Genomic DNA, 19193 nt, shown 5'->3' with positions numbered 1-19193 from the left:
AGATTCCCTGGCGGTGTGACGCTAACTACAGGCACTGCTCTGTCTAAAGCTCTGTTACTCATTTTTGACTTCACAATCTGACCAGAAAGGACTGAGTTAGCTGGAACTCCAATATGTGAGATGATTTGTGCTGTTAGCTAGTATCAGAACTTTTTTCAGTTAGTCACTATCACCATTTTATTGAAACTCAAACTCCTAAACAGGACTGTGAACACTTGTACTGATCACACGCTCCTGAAAATGTGCTGTTTGAATTAATTTTGTAGTTTTCAGACAGTCTTAAAACATTTTACAAGTTATTTGTAATGTGTGTCAGCATGGTATAACTTCTGACCATTCCTCCATAGGCATGCAGGCAGAACACCCCCAGTGTGTGATGTCACTGCAAAGTAACAACTGACCTATGGTATAAGATTAAATATGATAATGTGAGGAGGGTATGATATGGTCAGGTGTAATAATAATAATAGATTAGTCTTATATATATAGTTTTTCCAGACACTCAAAGTCGCTTTACAATTATTCATTCACTCCATACTCAGCAGTGCTACAATACTATCACCACAGCTGCCCTGACGCAGACTGACAGAAGTGAGGCTGCTAATTTGTGCCATTAACACCTCTAACATTGACCATGACAGACAAATTTTCCCATTGGCACCGCACTGTATGAGGATGCATTTATTTCTGCTTCAGGCAACTCTTTTAGAGCTTGTTCATTATTATGTGACAATGCTATGTAAATATTGTGTGCAAATCCTCAAATAACTGAAATGAAAAAGTAACAGTCCAATAGAAATGCAGTTTTTCTCTATAAATGTCCTGATGAAATCTTAGTGCCATCATTACTGTCAAAGATTTAAAATGTGTTTAATAAAAGTAATTTATCCATGTGGACAGCTCTGAAATGGAGCTAGGGAGCATCATCATGTAATCCCTGCTTATTTACCACGCTGCTGCAACAAGACAACACAGTCTGACAGCATGTAGTTCAATATAATGCAACCGTGAACTGTATTAGTCTGTGTTCAGTCTCTGGATATTGCAATGTCCCCAAAATTATGGTTATTGTTACATGGTAGGGACGGTACAAGATCTCGTGCCACAAGATCTCTCGAGACAAAATTGCCACAAGATTGTGCACACATGAGGAAAATGATTGTGTAGGATTTCTTTCCAAGTGTTTACATTTGGATTGGATGAAAAATAGTTATGCGTTCATGTGTTCAATCTCTTAAATCTGTGAAAAGCAGGACTAGAATGAAAAAAAAAAAATGAAATAAAAAAAAAAAAAAATTGTGAGGCCAAAATTGGAAAATGAATTGTGTTAAAATCTTGTCTTGTCTCATTCTCATGGACCCAATCTCGTATCTCATCTCATGTTGTGGTAGTTGTGCCTTGTCCTATCTCTATTACATGCCCATCAGAAGGCAAGACCACGTGTTAGGTAAAAACAGGTCTGAACCATAACTAGTCCTAACATTAAAGCTGCACTGTGTAAATTTTCTTGTGGAAGATGCTCCAAAAGCTTGTCTCCATGGAGCTATTACTGCTTTACCTGGAATGTTCCGCAGTAAAGCATTAAACTCATCTATCTCTATGAAGATAAGCAGAAATGAAACTAAACTTAGATACAGGTCGGATCTATGGAGAGGCGTCTCAGTGTTGGTGTATCAATAATGCCTGTTTTTCATATTATATTTAAGCAATAAAAATGCCTGTAATGGAATAAATGTAAAATAGACAAGTTTAATTCTGTACTGTAGAACATTTCAGGCAAAACAATCACATCCCCATCGAGACCAGAAAAGCTGCACAGTGCACCTTTAATAAGATAGTACGAATGATGTTTCACTTTCAATTACCAATAAAAAAAATATTGACCTCTAGAGTACCAAGAAAGTATGCACAACTTCTACCACAATTTATTACTATTTTTAACAAAGCAAGAAAGTACAAAACTCCACGTCCCTTGCCTTACCTCTGCTACTGTCAAACTGAAAGAACCTCCTCTTTAATAACAACACATAAACAAACCCGTACATCCAAACTTTTCCCAATATGGTTGTCACTAAGCCAAAAAAGAGCTAGTTTGAGTCAGCTAGCGGATCTGTGTGTCTACCTGCGTGGGCTGTGTAAATATATCCTGGCGGCGGATGAGACGACGTGGTGAGTGAAAGGGGAGTATGCTACAGGCCAGGCGTCCCGTGGTTCAGAGAGAAGAGCGGAGCAGCACGGAGCAGACTGAGTAGGAAGGCTCCCTCACATCACAGCGGCTGCCTGGATACACCCACCTCCGGAGCCTGCGTCGAATAGGAATCACTCACATGGTTTCAAGTATGTAAAGAGGGAGAGAGAGAAGGGGAGAGGAGAAGGCAGGGGCCACGGCCCTATCTCTGTAAGGTTAGGTTGATATAAATATTGGAGAAGATGCTCTTAACAGAACACATTTGTGCATAGTATAGCCAGAAGTATTGTCTTTTCAAAATAGTTATAATAAGAGCTTAGCTGTACAACACTGTTAAATGCACAACTAAATTGACATTGTAGTTATGGAGATACATCCAAACTGTCTTCTTCAGTTTTTCAGCACTGACATCTGGTAATTTCTGGGCAACTAGAATAACCTCCATCAAAATGCATTAGACAGACCCTTGATTGATATGGAAGGAAATTAGGATGTTACAATTTTATGATTAGAATATGTTAAATTTGTTGAAAACAGAGTTTAGTAACATACTTCAAAATACATGCCAGAGTTAAAGCAAAATGCAATACCCAAAAAAAGTATTGTTCCAGCTTTCATATACTTAATGTTAAATCGATATAGTAATCATTGTAACACACCTAAGTAGAAGTCACTCCAATGTAAGTGTGAACACAAGCCAAAAGAGTCCAGGTGTAGTAAAATATATGAAAGGTCTGCTCTGCTGCCAAGGTTTCAAAAAGGATAAACAAAATAAAGGGTATCAATGTGTAATCCAGCCTCACAGCAGCGGCTCTGTTTGTGTGGTTTACGGCTCAAACTAAACTCTCCATAATCTGCCATACTAAACTGTGGATCAATTCAGATTTGGGGAAAACAGAAAGGTAATATAATCCTAATATAATCTAGTGAGAGAGATGAAACAACAAGTCTTGACAGTGTTAATGTACCTGGTGGCTGGAAGACCATAAAAACTAGGATAATGTATAGTAGGAATTCATACCTAACTTATAACATATTGTAATGTTCAAAGAATAACTAATGTATCTCCATCACAGCAGCAGAAGCAAAAACCTCGACCTCTAAATACTTCCCTTCTTCACTCCTTAAAGGCGTATTGTGTAACTTTTCTGGTGGAACATTTGTCATCAGATTTTTTTTCCATTGCTTTGCCTGAAATGTTCCACAGTAGCATTAAACGTATCTATCTTGCATTTATTCAATTACAGATGGTTTTATAGCTTGGGCAGGGTCACCTCTCCACAAATCCGACGTGTAACTCAGCTCGCTGGTGTCGCTTTTTTTGGCTCCATGGAGGTAGAAACATTTAATGCAATACTGTAGAACAGTCTGGACAAAGCAACAACATCTCCATGGAGACAAGGAGGTAAAAGACCCTCCACCAAAAAAAGTTACACAGTGCACCTTTAAGCAAACCATCTCCCCTTTAAGGCACCGGCAACATCTCTACCCGCCATGATCTAAGTCAAACTCAACCAACTTACAAGCAAAAAAATCAAATCTAATCTAATTAACTACCCTATGTCTTGTCAAGTTTTGTAATACTGCCATAACATGAGGATGAATCAGGTATAATCATAATCTCGGCTGACTTTAATTAAAAGTATTGCATGACTGGGGTATAAAGGAGCTTGTTGTTGTGCAGTAAACTGTAGTAGACTTCAGGACATACTTCTCATTCTTGAAGTGCACCATTCCCTGTCGCTCAACATGCCTTCATTTTACCCCTGTAGTGTCCCTCTTTTTGGGGAGACAGAGAGGCAAGCTGAGGGGGGTGGTCTTGCTCATGGGCCAAGGCTTTCAGCTGCCACACCACCCACCTCCTCCAGCTCTGCCCTGAGACCGTGCAGTCTCTGGGGACAAAGCACGCCTTGATAAGGGCCAATAATTCCCCTGCTCAGTGCATAGAGAGTTGTGCTCATTACTAGTACAGGTTAAGGGTTAAATTCTTGTGGGACCTGCCTGTAGGTGGTATCGTGGAGATCTAAGTGAGAATCTGTGTCTGAAAATAAATTGAGAAACCATGTGAATTGGTATGGCTAGTTTATAAAGCCTATATTAAAGGTGGGATATCGTTGCCTGGAATGCTGTACAGTATAGCATCAAATGTATGTATATATGTATGCATCTCCATTGAGACAAACAGTTGTCAAATCTGTGGAGAGGTACGAACAGTACGAACGTAGGTTTTTCAAGGGGTTTTTGAGGAAAAAATAAACTACAAATAAAAGCCAAAAAATGCCATGCTGTGGAACTTTTCAGGCAAAGCAATAACATTTCCATGGAAACATTACAAGGATATGGTGGACCATCTACCAGAAAAGTTACACTTCAACTTCAAATTTAAATTTCTCTTAACCAAAGACTTCGGTAATAGAAAGCACTGCATGTTCTATAAAAAACTTTGTCCCATGAGAAAAGGGTTAACATGAGTTGAAAAAGCAGATTCATTCCATTTAAAATAAAGTCAGGCTTTTAAATATAAGGGAAAGTACCACCTACACGAGCCTCTGTGTTAAATCTGAATGAATCACCTGCTGGGACCACATTTAGAGTCAAATCTAGTTTGTATTTAACACGCTATGAGCCCGCTGGAGCAGTGGCGTGCTGCTGTAGTATTCAGTGACCTAAAAAGCATCCTCCTAAAACCAGCGCAAACCTGGAGACTGTGCAGAGAACAGTAAGATGTGGAAGAAAGTAATTACCAACCAAGACAAGCCTCTATACCCAAACTATCATATTGCATTTCCCATCAGACTCATTACTGCTACGCCACTTGATAAAACCCCAGAAATCCTGACAGTAGATTGAAGGCTAAAAGCTCCGTGCCCAACGATGCATCTTTCCCTGCTGACCAAGCAAGCACCCAAGCTCTGCAATGGCATGCGTATAGCGTCTCAGCCTGCAAACACAACCTTGCATCCTTTTGGCAAATACTCATTCAGGATTATGTGCAAAGGAGAGACGACACACCTGTCATTTCGTATCTTTACGCTGCGTCCATCCAGCAACTGCGATCCTCCCCTCCGCGTAAAAACACACGCCAGTCGAAACACTTCATTAACGTGAAAAGCAGCAACGCATTTGACTGTGCATTGATGTTAAAGCAAAAAGAAGTCGCAAGCACTGCAAATACGTTAACAGGGAGAAAACGTAAATAGTATCTTACCGTGAAACCGTGGCGGGGTAGTGTGCACTGTCAGATGGAAGATGCTGTAGGGAAGGAGGGAAGGATGCTCAACACTTTCGGCCTCCTTTTCGTGGATAATGTCGCCCCCCTCTGGAGAAAATACGCAGGTAGCAGCCTTTGCACATGACGAGAATCCAACTTTGGACATTCTGGGGCTCAAGAGCAAAAAACAAAAGTTAAATTCTGTGCATTTGCAGATTTATGAATATATATATTTAAGTAGTGATTGTAAGAATTAAAAATCTTAACATAAATTGTGTAATGACTGTTAAAATGCTATATCTGGTTTAATAAAAATGGCAGGTATGGTCAGAGTGCATGATATCTACCTCTACAATACAAACCTGAAATTTATAAATGCGTTTTTGCCACAAATTACCGTTTAATTTCGTCATAAAACACGCCAAGATACAAGATACCGCCAATAATTTTGACTGAGTAAAAACGTCAGAGAGCATAATACTTACGTCTCTACAATACAAAACTTAAACAAACAAATGCGTGTTTACCACAAAGTTAGCGTTTATTTTCGTCGTAAAACACACCTTGAAGCGCAAGTTACTTCGTTGCCAAAAACTACAAAAATGGTTTCCGTAAAGGACCCCGTAGTTGCCTGTTGTTGTGCCTGCAAAATTCCGTGGCTTATTTTCGAATTATTATTTTTATACAATTTATTAGCTCGTTTTACATTTTTGTGACCAATTACAACGTGTGTATCTACAGATACGTCTATTATCTACGCATTTCTGTCGAATAATGTGTCTACGTGCCCGGCGTGTCTTCGGCAATGTTGTGGGCATTGGGTCTTTGCAGAAGGAAAAAGCGCCAACTTCTGCGGCAGCTCTGAAATTTCATCAAAAATAAACTTGACTTGGCAACAATGTGGGATAGTGTGTAAGATCTACTGAACTGCAAGTAGAGATGACAATCAGTGGTAAGCATTTGGCTGTTAAACCTCTTTTTTTGTAGCTGTAGTTGGTCGTAGAGGTTTCTGGATGTTCTGTGTTGGAGCAGCGTGTTGCCTCTCCTCCCACTCCTTCACCACACCACACCGTTTTGACCCACTTTAGTTACTGGGTTGGGTGCAAAATGTGCTATTTTTCTGAATTAGACCTGCTTTGCGAGTATTACTTAACACACAGGGAAGCGATCAGTTCTTTTATTTTGCTAGTAGTCGCCAATACGGAGCAGTTTGATAGAATCACTGAGCGGACAATGACAACAGAAAGTTAGCGTTAGCCTGCTAATCTGTTATATAATAGCACAATAGTCTCACTATCTCGCAGGTTAGACAGAAAAGCGCTTTAAACATAAATTCTTGTGGATGAAATCACTTGTGTATAGTAGATCTGTTTGACTTTACATGCGCACTTTTGGTTTCCTTCCAAACTCTGATGGCGCCTAATCTATTTACGTTGTATTTTCACTTTTGAACAGTGAGGTTCGCTGTTGCTTCCATGTAAACTGACCCAGTCTTCACAAAGTTCAGAAAAGATGCCAGTCCTTCAGGGAGACACGGTTGTTGCGACGCTGGGGAGCCCCATAAAAAAGAATAAACTGTCCCTGAAGTTTTTCCATAAGAAGGAAACCAAGCGGGCATTGGATTTTTCTGAGCCCGTGGCCGATGAGCCCAAAACGGCAGAACCAGTGGAGCAGGAGCCGAGGTAAGCCCGGCTGTGTGGGTCATTCATAACAGTAAACAATACTTTATGTTCTGTTATTACAATGTAGCAGTACGCTGGCTGTGTTTATCGAGGACAATTCAGTTAAGGACAAAATCATATGTATGTGGATTATACTGATGACAATATTCAGACACTGTTATTGCTATCAGTCATAAGAATTATAAGATGCTATGGTTGCCAAAAGTACTGAAACCCAGAGTTAAATTATAATTTAAAATGATACTAAAAGTCACAAAAGGGACAACATTTCACTTTTTCAGATTTTTGTTGTCTTTTTATCTGTATTGGAAGTAAGTTAGCGAAGACCACAGTGTAGTATTAATGAAAGAAATTACATTATTATTTACTTAGAAAATAATATTGGTATCAAAACTTGATTGTTTCCCTTTGTGTCAAATTTTAGTTTGAAATTTCATTAATGTGCCTGTCTTGGTGTAGGTTAAAATATCACAAAGAGACTGTAAAGTTTACTTTACTAGTTTGGAAAGTTACTGAAATTTGACTTTCTGTTTGGAAGATGACATTGCAAGTTTCATTTTTCTTTGTTGATATGTTTTTTAAATAGCAGACTACTCTACAGTATGACATAGCCTCCTCTCTCTTCTATAATCTATTTCTATATACCAGGATTGTAGATATATATATATATATATATATATATATATAATATTGTCAATTTTCATTCTTTTCAGCAGCTGTGACCAAGTCGTCCCTGGCCCCTGCCCGCCATCTCCCAGCTTCCTTTTGTCTCTGGAGAAGAAGGAAAGCTTGGTGCCGTTCATTGGCTTCAACAACTTAGGAAACACCTGTTATTTGAACAGCGTGTTGCAGGTAACACTGTCAGTTTGAGGTTTGTGCACATTTGAGTGGCAGCTGTATTTTCAGGCAGCACTATCCTGATTTAAGATTGTAGCTGCTACAAGCTGATGCATGCTGTTTTTTTTTTAAGTATTGTTGTGTTAGATGTTATCAGATTGCCTTTATGGTTTATAGTGCTGGAAGTTAAGCGTATTCTGAACACTGCACCTGTTTTAAACCCACTTCCTTTTTTTCACGTTTTTAATGGTATTTGTTACAGAGAGGCTTATATTTCCCCTTTAGGGCTCTGAAATTTGATAGTGTGTATAGTATGAAGTGTTGTGTAGAGCCGTGACCCTGTTTCAGTACCCACACTGCACTTAAATTAACTACTCCACATTTTCGTAAAGTACATGAGGGTGCAGGGTGCAGTACCCACATCATGTTTGTTTGCTTGTTTAGGTAAATGTGATGAGGTAAAACAGCTGCCAGCAGTGTTGCTAAACTGAAAATAGCCAAGTACAGCTTTGATCATTTGCTTAATTTACCACAACTAAGAACAATGTTTTGAACTTTTACAATGTTGTTACCTTGAAAGTTTGCATACTTATCATTCAGTGCTATATACAAGTATCTGCATCGTTGTTTTTTTTCTTCGTATAATTTAATTTGTAAATTTTAGATTGATTTCTGACTAGAAAATAAAACTTTTTTTTTTTTTTAACAGACCATTGTTGTCTTTTAATAAGAACTAATATTGGAAGACTGAAATTTACCTCTTTGAAGTTATAATCTCTTATATATTCAATTTTATATTTTATTTTTTAAGCAATTATTAGAATTTGACTTCTCTGTTTCATGTTCATTTTGATTTTGAAAAAATAATCTCTGTTTTATCATTTATACTGTAGGTGCTGTACCACTGTCCAGGGCTTAGAGAAGGCATCAAGAAACTGCACAGCCTCTCCAAGAAGAAAGAAAAAACAAAAGATGAAGGCGAGAAACCTGAAGAGGTTGGTGTACTTTATCATGTGTTATATAAAGTCTGGTTTATTATTTTTAGTTTTTTAACATTTGTCTTTTATCTTCTTTTCACAGACAGAAGAGGAGACCGTTCCGCCCCACATAGATCTCCTCTGTAGCTTTAATAGCCTCATCACTTCAGTGGAGGAGCTACAGTCCAGTTTTCTCCTCAACCCCGATGGCTTCACAGAGGGAGACATGGCCACGCCTCCTCGGAAAATACTCAATACACTCAGGTCAGCATAACTTTATACAGTTATACTAGTGGTTCTCAAAGATTTCACACCAAAGTCTCTTCAAGAAAATATTTGTTTTATTTCCATGTACCACCTGATTTAAACCAGTCTGTAGCAGGATTAGAGCAGTTTCAAATGAGGGTTTAGCCAGGTTTAAAATAGGACTACTAGTACAAGCTCTTTGTTTAGAACCACTATGCCACATTAAAACTCTGACGAATCTAAACCCAGAAATAAATATGGACAGGGCCTAAATTAGGATTATAACAAGACCAACCAAGTCTACATCATGACTAAACTGTCCTCAAATCAGGACCATGTGTGAACCATCCTTAAACTTGGAATATTTTTGTTATAGAATTGGGTGGTACTAAAAAGTTAAAAGTTTAAGCGCCCCTTCCCTATAGTATTCTCACTTGAAGTAAAATATAATATTTTATGTCCTACAGGCAGCTCAACCCCATGTATGAAGGCTACCTCCAACATGACGCTCAGGAGGTGCTGCAGTGCATCTTGGGATATCTGCACGAGGCCTGTGACACCATAAAAAAGGAGCAGGAGTTGGAGAAGGAGAAAAACACTGTGCCTGAGGTTAAACAGGAAAATTCCAAGACCTCCACAGAAGAGGATGGACAAGTCAACGGAAAACGAAAAAGTGATACAGAAGCTGGGAATGCCAAGAAGAAACCAAAATCTGTCCAGTCAAAATCTTCAGATGGGGAGAAGGAGGAGAGTGGGAGTACTGTACAAACTCGGTCTAAGAGAAAATCTTCAAATGATTCTCCAATAGAGTCTGCTCAGGGCAAGGATGGAGAGCTGGAGAAAAAGAATACTGAAGGGATGAGCCTAGAGGATGAAAATGAGGTTGAAAAAACTACAAAAGAGACAGATGGGAAAAGGAAGAAGAGAGCTAAGTTAGGCTGGCTCAGACCCTCCAGGAAACAGCCTAGTATATTTTCAAAGTTCCGCAGTGTTGGACGGATCAGTTCCATTACAGCTAAAACCCAAGGAAAAGAGGAGACAGAGGAGAAGACGGAGGAGAGTGTGGAGGAGAGTAAAGAGGCCACACTGGACACAAAAGCTGAAGAGGACTCAACAAAGACAGATGGTATGTAGGGCTGCAATGATTAATTGACTATAAAAAATAATCGTCCTGTTTTGATTGTATTTGGTAAACATGTTGGCATTGCTTCCATTTACTTGATTTGTTTTTGGTAATGTAAGAAGCAGTAAGTAATATTCAATTATTGTTCTACTTGTTTTGTAAAGTCTTATTTTTAGATACAACAATGTCCAAAATGTAGCACAAATCTGGCACAATACAGTTATAAACCCAAACAGAAGACAGAGTTTATGATGGTTGCTCAGAAATGGAAAAACAAATTAAACTTTCTGCTTATGCAAGGCAGCAGTACATGTTTCAGACCAGTTTAAAATGTAAATATGTCTTCACTGTTTTCCTTTCTTTGTTCAGCCGTGTTGGACTTGATGGAGCACCTGTTCCAGGGGCAGCTGGTTTTGAGGACCCGTTGTCTGGAGTGTGAGAGCTTCACTGAGCGCAGAGAGGACTTCCAGGACATCAGTGTTCCTGTGCTGGACGAGCAGCCCCCCAGCCCAGAGGACCTGTCGGAAAGTAAGGACATGCTCTGGCTTAACTTTTATTCATATGCTAGGTTTAATACTGTAATAATCTGTATATTTGTTTAGTATTTATTTAGCTAGCAAATAAAAATATTACTAGCTGCGGGAGATGTCAAAAATTTATAATTTTAGAGTTGTTGGAGAAAGCAAAATTTGAATTTGAGTCTTAATAATAATAAAATACAAGTTGAAACTGATACGCGTTAAAGAAAAGAAACTACAGAGTACTCTTTCAAACAATTGTATATATTGAGATTCTAGTCTTAAATAAATAACTTAAGTTTGCAGTGTAAACTAATACGCCATGTTTTAGCATATTTTTGATTGCCATAATATTGTTTGAATATAGTCATTTTGTTTAATATTGGTTTAATAATTAGTTTATTCAATCACACTGGTTTGTTACTATTCATAAGATGCTATTTCTGTGTGTAAGACCTTTTATTTACTCTATGCTGTTACTTGCAGTCTCTCCAGACCCCAAACCAGAACTGAAGACCCTGAACTGGGCGATTGGTCAGTTTGCGTCGGTGGAGCACATCTTTGGAGAGGACAAGTATTTCTGCGAGACGTGCCATCACTACACTGAGGCCGAGAGGAGTTTGCTGTTTGACAAAACCCCAGAGATCGTCACCATTCACCTCAAACGCTTCTCTGCAAACACACTCGAGTAAGTCATCAGCATGTATTGTCTTCAAAAAGTGAAATAATTAAAGATGATCATTTAAAAAAGGCTAAATTTGTTTTTGGATTAGCAATTATTTCTGTTCTGTCTTTGATATCTATTTGCAGAAAACTCAAAAATTCTGTAGATCGTCTTCATTGGGTTGTGTTGCTTTAAATGTATTTTTTCTGGTGGAGGGTCCAGCAAAAGCTTTTCTCCATGCAGATGTCATTGCTTTGTCTGGAATGTTTCACAGCATTGTATTAAACCTTTTTATCTTCGTGGAGACCAAACTAGACCGAGTTAGAGGTCATCTGTGGAGAGGTGACCCTGCTCCCAGTCAGAAAGCCTGTTTTTCTAGGTATTGTTGAGCTGTTAAATATCATACTGTGGGACATTCCACAGAGAGCAATGGCATTCAGAAAAGTTACCCAGTGCACCTTTAATAGTGCTTTTGATCAAATAATAAGTGGCTAATGACAGTCTAGCAAAATCACTTCACAGTGGGGTTACAGTTTCAATTGCATCAACGTCACGGACTTGATCGATTTTTGATTATTGGATGTAGTATAGTGAAAATGAAATTTATTGTGGTAGCTTTTGTTTATTAATCAATAGTTGAATAAAACGCATAATACAAGCAAATCTGTAACACATCTGTAAGATCAGAACTTAGCTATGTTTTTTCTTCATATTTTTTCAGTCTGGACTTGTACGCCGGCCTCTCCAAAGTCAACACTCCTCTGCAGACCCCCTTAAACCTGTGTCTGGACGAGTGGTGCACACGACGCTCGGCGAATGGCCAGAACTACGAGCTGTTCGCCGTGGTCATGCACAGCGGCGTCACCATCAGCAGCGGGCACTACACCGCCTTCGTGCGCATGTCCGACCTGAGAGACATGAAACTCTCGTCCCCGCAAGACAAGGACGAAGAGCGGCCAGAGGAGGCGGAGAAAGAAGAAAAAACGGAGAAAAAGGTGAAAGAGGAAGCCCTGGATTACGACGACGGAGAGGTGTCATTCTCCAGAGCGCAGACAGGAGGCGCTATAGGGAAAACCAGGAGTAAAAAGACTTCTGAAGGCGTGGGGCTCTTGGGTGGGCAGAGGAGTTTGTCTGCGTGTGAACTTAAACAAGATAATAATAAAAACACATCGGAGGGGACGAAGAGGAGGAAGACTTTGGGCAGTGCGGGGCAGAACGTCGAAACAGGACTTAAGAAAGTACAGGATTCACAAGACGCTACAGAAAAGACGGCGTCCGATGAGAAAGCCTCGGAAAGCAAGGCCCTGAGCAAGCTTTTGGATTACGAGGGGAAATGGATGCTTTTTGACGATTCGGAGGTGAGAATGTTCGACGAAGATGACTTTTTAAGAGCCTGCTCCCCCGAAACCGCCTCCTCGTCCACGCCATACCTGCTGTTCTATAGACGGACGCGCAAACAGTGAAAAAACGGACATAGTAGGCATAGTAACTGTTGCCAGGGTGACGTGGTAACAAATTTTTAATAAAACAACAGTGCCAATATTGTGAACATTACAGTGGAAGCCATAAGCTGTCAGCGCAGAGTTTCGATAACACTTTATTTCTTACCTACATGCTTTATTAAGACTAATTAAGGTGAACAAAGAGTTGAGTCATAATGAGAAATCGTTTAAGAGTGATTCAGGCTTGGTAAATACTTAGGGTATAAATTAAATGGTTTCTTAGCCTGGATCATTCTTAACAAACTAGGGCTGCAATTTTATTTCATTAGCTGATTAAGAAGGGGGCGTGGCAAAGGATTTCAAAACTATTGTGTATCTCTGTGGATCTGAAACCGGATTGCACTCAAAACTACACCTGCAAGAATTAATGTAAAAACAACTTTATAAAGTTGTCAATCTTGAGTTTAAATAATAGACCCATTTAAATCTATAGATTGGTAAGACGTGAAATTAATCGTCTAAAGGACAACAGCCCTACTATAAACTATTAGTGCACCTTTATTTCATTATGGACTATGTCACTTTTTGGTCGAGGATCCCTCACTTGCTTGTTTCTATGCATATGTCATTGCTCCGCCTGAAATGTTCCACAGTGTGACATTAAAAATGCTTCAAAAATACCTAGAAAATCAGGCATTCTGACTGTGAGCTTGGTCAGGTTTGGTCTCCATGGAGATAGAAAGGTTTAACACCATACCGTGCAACATTCCAGATAAATCTCCAATAACAGCTCCACGGAGAAAAGCGTTTGACGGACCCTCCACCAGAAAAGTTACGCAATGCACCTTTTAAATACGTGTTCATGCAAATAAGGCAGACATTTGAGTCGCAGTTATTATAAAGTGGTATTGAAATCTCTCTCGACTTGTATCCAGGGACTGAAATGTCAAAGCTTTCAAAGATGTTCAAGTCTGTTATTCTAGTCTTTTTGATAGTCTGTAAACCAGGGCCTTTAAATAAGACATTTGCTGTATTCTTAATGTAACTTTATATGCACTGGCTTTGCTGTCAGTTATATTGTTATATTCTGTCTCCTGGGTTCTTTCGTGTGTGTGTGTTGTTGTTTTTTTGTTTTTTTTAGCCCGTTTTTTGCAAATTTGAAAAGCACTTTTGAACATTCATTCCATTTAGTACAATTAGAATTTTTGTTGCCACCCTCTATTGACCAGTTTTTTTTCTAATCTCTATCTCACAGAGCAAATGATTTTTTTCTCGTGCTGCAGAGAATAAAGTGAATTCTCCTTTTCTATTCGAATTAAGGTAATTTTCAAATATCATTTAAATTTCAGACAGAAGTACCTCTATGTCATTATAAATGCTTAACAAACCAAAATCAGCCATGAATTCCAAATAATATCAGACAGCTGTATCCCTCTTTATTCAAACATTCCTTATTTTAAGACACATTTCAAGAGATTTCCCAGTAGCAAAGACAGTAACTAACTTTTTCTACACAAATTCTAACAATGAATGTAACTTGACATACCATTCTCAAGCATTTGACACAAGGTTTTTGAGGTAATATATTAAAGGTGGACTGTAACTTCTTAGGTTGAGGGTCCGTTACTTGCTTGTCTCCATGGATCCATTATTTTTTATATTTATTTCTTTGCCTGGAATGTTCCACAGTGTTGCATTTAACATATCTCTTTTGCATTTGTTCAGTTACATGTGTTCTGTAGCTCAAAAATACACTGAAAACATTCATTCTTACCATGTACAGGCTTATTTCTCCACAGATCTTACCATTAACTTGTCTCTATTGTGATTATTGGAGACAAGCAGGTAGCAGACTCTCACCCAGAAAAGTTACAAAGCACACCTTTAAATAGAGAAGAAAATATTTAACAATAATTACAAGCAAACTAATTTTCCTTTTCCAATTTCATGCAGCAGTGTAAAAATAGTATAACAGGCACAGTATCTAGGCTTAGTACATGTACCATTGTCCTTGGACCTTGTTTAAACAAATATATTTTTCTAAATGTGATTAGTTCAGTTTATCTTGCTTATAAACCTGTCATTTTAACATTTAGTGCACACTTACTAATGTAAATAAAAGTGCCTTAAAGATGTTCTATACTGAGTTTCTTTTAGACTACTGTGTAACTAAGAATCTCATACTAATTTCTGTTAAATATATGACCAATGTTATTCAGCCAGTCTCCAGTATTGTCTCCATGTGTGTTTTAAAAGTGTGCTAGTCTAGCTATATATATTACCTCTGTTAATTAAATGCATTTTCTCACCTCTCAGGATCTGTTTTAATTATGACGGGTATGGTTTTATTTGTCATATTTATAAAGCAAATCTTCTGTTCATTAAGCTTATTTACCCTGTACAATACCAGCTATGTAACAATGAATTTATTCAAACCTGATGTCGCAGCTGTAGAAGCAATAAAACTCTTTACCTCAGTGATGTTAAATGTGTGCTTGTTTGATTGTAAAGGCTCATACCAGTCTTACAAAGTAAATAATGTGGTAAAATCTTGTTCTTCTGCTGATACCAATGAGCTTTGTATTGTATTAAAATGCATAAAAATCCTTCTGTACTATTAGTTTAGTTTATTTATTATGAGGGATGGGTTCATATGGATTTTGTGTTCATATGGATTTTGTGTTAATACAGACATCTGAAATTTGGCCTGCTGCTGTTTCCAATAACCAACACTCAGCAATAGCGATATGTAGCTTTTTAAATACATAGCAAGGCCCATAACTTTGAAGTTGAAATAAATAACTTTTCACTTTTGTAAAATAATATGTATTTATATGGAATATTATACTTTTTAAAAAGTGTAAACATAAAGCCATAATGGTCTTCTACTTCCATTTTGATTAGTCTGATCAAAAAGGACACACAGAATTGGGTAGTGCAAAAAGTACATGAGTCAGCATTGATACTGGGACCTAAGGCTGTGAAATTTATAGAATTTTGATCATGATTTGGATTTGGGTGTCAAATGATATCTAAACTCATATAGTCGGGTTGAAACGATTTAGGGTGCAGTCACACTAGGACTTAAGAATTGTGCCCAAGTACGGCTCACCCCTAAAGCGAGGTACATTTGTCCAGTGGGAGCACAATCAGTCTGTGCCCAGGCGCAGCATTTTTGGGACTTTGGCCCAGTTGGAGGAGGTGGGCCAATTCACAGCACGGTTGCTCATGTATGTACACACACAACTTTCTTCCTGTCAGGTGCGCTGATGTCACTCATACGATAAAAACAGTGAGTAAACTCTGCTCTAAAACACAGAGTGAATCCTTGCTGACCTTCATTAAGGACTGTGACAAAGACAACAGTTTTGCAGCGTCACCTCTCCAGCCGGAGGAGGACTGAGGACACACAAAAGTGTTTTGTTGTTGTTGTTGTTTTATGCATTGTATTACTATCTTTTGAATAATCGTGATTTCAATATTGATCAAAACAATCGTGGTAATTATTTTTTCCATAATCGAGCTGCCCTACTATGACCGATATATCGACCATCCTTACTTATTAGGACTCCTGTTAACTGAGTTTAACAGCCAGCTCCGATACTATCCTATAATAATGTTAGCTTTGCATTATGGAGGATATTATTATTTTTGTTCCACCTCAGCTAAAACTTGAAACGTTCAGATATAACTAAAATATAAAAAATGTCTTTCAATATGTATTAAAATGTGAATCTATATCCTTGCATAAGAATCAAAACCTCATCAGAACTACTACTAATACATACAATACTACAGCTGATAATATTTTGGTAAATATGAAATAGGCTTCATAAAACAGACAACAATGGTCCAACATTAAAATATTTATTTAGTAAAATATGTAAAATAAAACAAAACTAAAAATTATACAGGTTGCAAGTACCAAACAAAACACTGATGCATCATGATAAATAATAGAATACCTTTTTGCATGTTTTTTCTTCACCTTTGTTTACATAATCTTTCAAGTCTAAAAATGCATTGCTACACCATAAAAAGTGCACACAAGAAATAAGTTTTGACACATGGTACACTGGTAACTTAAGAAGACACCTTGATTTCTTTAAAATAGTTCCTCTTGAGGAAACATTTGGCGAGAATTACAGATTTGGCACTTTTATGAACTGATAAAGCAGTAATTGTGCATTCTTGTTATGCATTCAGGTGCTCTTCAAGGCAGCAGTTGTTGAAGTGAAATGAACGTCTCTTAGCAACAATCAGAGAAAACAGAAAAAAGGTTTAAAGGCGCACTATGTAACTTTCTGCTTTGGAGTCTGCAATCAGTCTCCTTGGAGATGTTGCTGATGCTTTACCTGTAATGTTTCATGGTATAGTATTAAAGTTATCTACAGTATCTCATCTTTATTACATTGCAGGTGCCTTTATTGTTACAAAACAAAATGAAAACATGTATATTTATTTACACTGAATGGGGTCGCCTCTCAGCAGACCTGATATTATAAACTGGTCTGCTGGCATCACCTGCTTGTCTCTATGGAAGTACATAATTTTAATGCTTTACTATGGAACATTACAGGTAAAGCAATAACATCATCACCTTGAAGTGAAATGTAACTTTTCAGCTTGGGGGTTTAACTATCAGTAGGTTCCCATAGAGATGTTATTGCTTTGCCCTCGATGTCCTACAATATGGCATTACACTGATTTATTTAGCATTTACTCAGTTTTAGATGTATTTATTGCTCAAAAACACATGGGAAAACATGTATTCTTACTGTGAGCGGATTCGCCTCTCAACTGATCTGCTCTGTAAGCTGATCTGTTGGCGTCTGCTGCTTGTCTCCACGGAAGGAAATAAGTTTAATGCCTTAGAATGGAACATTCCAAGTAAAGCAATAACATCTTCACTTACAAAGTACCTTTAAGAGAAATGTAACTTTTCAGCTTGTGGGTCCATTGTTGGTCCCTGTGGAGATACTATTTCTTTGGCTGGAATGTCCCACAGTATGGCATTAAAGTGATTTATTTTGTATTTATTCGGATTCAGATGTTATTATTGCTAAAAAAAAACACACATTAAAAACATTCTTACTGTGAGCTGCTATTCTTCGTGGAAGTAAATAAGATGAATGTCTTACTATGGAACATTACTTACAGGTAAAGCAGTAACACCCCCAATTATACAGTGCACCTTTAAGTGAAAAGTCAAGATAACTTTTTTTTTAACATGTGAGATCCATTTGTTCAAGCTTCTGATTGTGTAACAGTCTGTGTAAACAAATCAAGACACTGGAATGACGTACCAAGCTCCAACACAATAGACTTTCTCTCAGAACACTGACCAACTTAAAAACATATTTACACTCAAATAAATTAATATTGCAAAGTGTCTCATATACCCTCTCTTCCTCCTCAGATGTCGAGTTTACGAAGACTCAATCGGCTGAAGGAATCTCTGCAAAAAAAAAAGAAACAAATATTAATAATTAAGTAAAGGGAGAGAAGGATTGCTCCAGCTTAATTGGTGGTTTTCAGATTATTTAATGTAATGTCATAGATGGGGGCAAGAGACAGATTTTTCTATTGATAACACTGTACTTTGTGATGAAATATCCAAAAGGTGAATGCACAAATGTTCAGCCTGATCATTCATTTCTATTATTGACTAGACCTATGAACTCCCAACAGAAATCAGCTTTTGAACTGGGTTGCCTCTCATCTGTATTAAATACTATTATAGAATGATTATCATCTGAAAATTGGCTTGTTCATTCATCTATATATATGTCTTACTGTCTATAGACGATTTACAAATGTGTGCTTTATTCATTCACTCCCGATGCTTTGTGCTGGTAACCTATATATATCTAGGTCTATATTATATCTTAGTTGGACATTGCACATTCTCATGCAGCCTGCAGATGCATGAAGGTCGTGACGAGCGCATGACTTCACCACTTTGGACAAACACAGACAAAGTTTCTTCATTAAATCCAGGACAGTGAAGGACTCACTTTACCTTTTGGGCATTGGGAAAATGCAGAGCAGGGGGTTATGTTGAGACATAGTGTCTAGGTTCTGATGCTCTTTGGTACACTTTGGTGCACATGCAATATTTGATGAGAGAATGACTGTTCCATGTTAAACAATAACATGCAACGTTTGGTGTCTGTGGCCTGATAAATTTCAGCTGAACGAACTCTCAAAGCCAGACAGACCATACAGAGGCAATCCATCACAATATCCAAATACCTGATCAAGTTGTCCGTTTGCTGCTGGGTCATTACAAAGGTAAAATAAAA

General features: G+C 38.0%; 3 protein-coding genes across 11 annotated transcripts in view; 1 reads left to right on the top strand and 2 right to left on the bottom strand.

Annotated features, from left to right (window-relative positions):
- kank4 (KN motif and ankyrin repeat domains 4) overlaps positions 1 to 5489 on the bottom strand; it is a 162518-nt gene extending 157029 nt beyond the window's left edge. The window contains exon 1 of the mRNA XM_055164838.1: positions 5397 to 5489. The gene's annotated coding sequence lies outside the window, so the exon portion shown is untranslated. The remainder of the gene's footprint in view (positions 1 to 5396) is intronic.
- A 721-nt stretch (positions 5490 to 6210) lies between these two features.
- usp1 (ubiquitin specific peptidase 1) lies at positions 6211 to 15369 on the top strand. 2 transcript variants are annotated; one of them, XM_055164969.1, is made up of 9 exons: positions 6211 to 6351; positions 6855 to 7081; positions 7798 to 7933; positions 8812 to 8913; positions 8999 to 9159; positions 9609 to 10267; positions 10634 to 10792; positions 11269 to 11470; positions 12168 to 15369. In XM_055164969.1, the coding sequence occupies exons 2-9, from the start codon at positions 6912 to 6914 to the stop codon at positions 12907 to 12909; spliced, it is 2331 nt and encodes a 776-aa protein (XP_055020944.1). In that variant the 5' UTR covers positions 6211 to 6351; positions 6855 to 6911; the 3' UTR covers positions 12910 to 15369. The 2 variants fall into 2 exon arrangements, with proteins under 2 accessions (XP_055020944.1, XP_055020943.1); XM_055164968.1 differs by having other exon boundaries at positions 7795 to 7933.
- A 1370-nt stretch (positions 15370 to 16739) lies between these two features.
- The window catches only part of dock7 (dedicator of cytokinesis 7), a 51043-nt gene continuing 48589 nt past the window's right edge, over positions 16740 to 19193 (bottom strand). For all 8 annotated transcript variants that reach the window (XM_055164511.1, XM_055164518.1, XM_055164512.1 and 5 more), the window contains one exon: positions 16740 to 18346. In XM_055164511.1, the coding sequence (XP_055020486.1) occupies positions 18304 to 18346 (43 nt within the window). In that variant the 3' untranslated portion in view covers positions 16740 to 18303. The remainder of the gene's footprint in view (positions 18347 to 19193) is intronic.

Source organism: Boleophthalmus pectinirostris, unplaced genomic scaffold (genome assembly GCF_026225935.1).
Source record: "Boleophthalmus pectinirostris isolate CB_2022bp ecotype Guang Dong unplaced genomic scaffold, ASM2622593v1 HiC_scaffold_7, whole genome shotgun sequence".
NCBI lineage: Eukaryota > Metazoa > Chordata > Actinopteri > Gobiiformes > Gobiidae > Boleophthalmus > Boleophthalmus pectinirostris.
Note: the sequence above shows the minus strand (reverse complement) of the source record. Positions and strands in the feature narration are given on the sequence as shown.

Coding starts and splice junctions, on each gene's coding strand:
- usp1 (XM_055164968.1), top strand. CDS start 6,912: ATGCCAGTCCTTCAGGGAGACACGGTTGTTGCGACGCTGGGGAGCCCC. Junction 7,082..7,794: donor CCAGTGGAGCAGGAGCCGAG/GTAAGCCCGGCT, acceptor CATTCTTTTCAG/CAGCTGTGACCAAGTCGTCC. Junction 7,934..8,811: donor ATTTGAACAGCGTGTTGCAG/GTAACACTGTCA, acceptor TTTATACTGTAG/GTGCTGTACCACTGTCCAGG.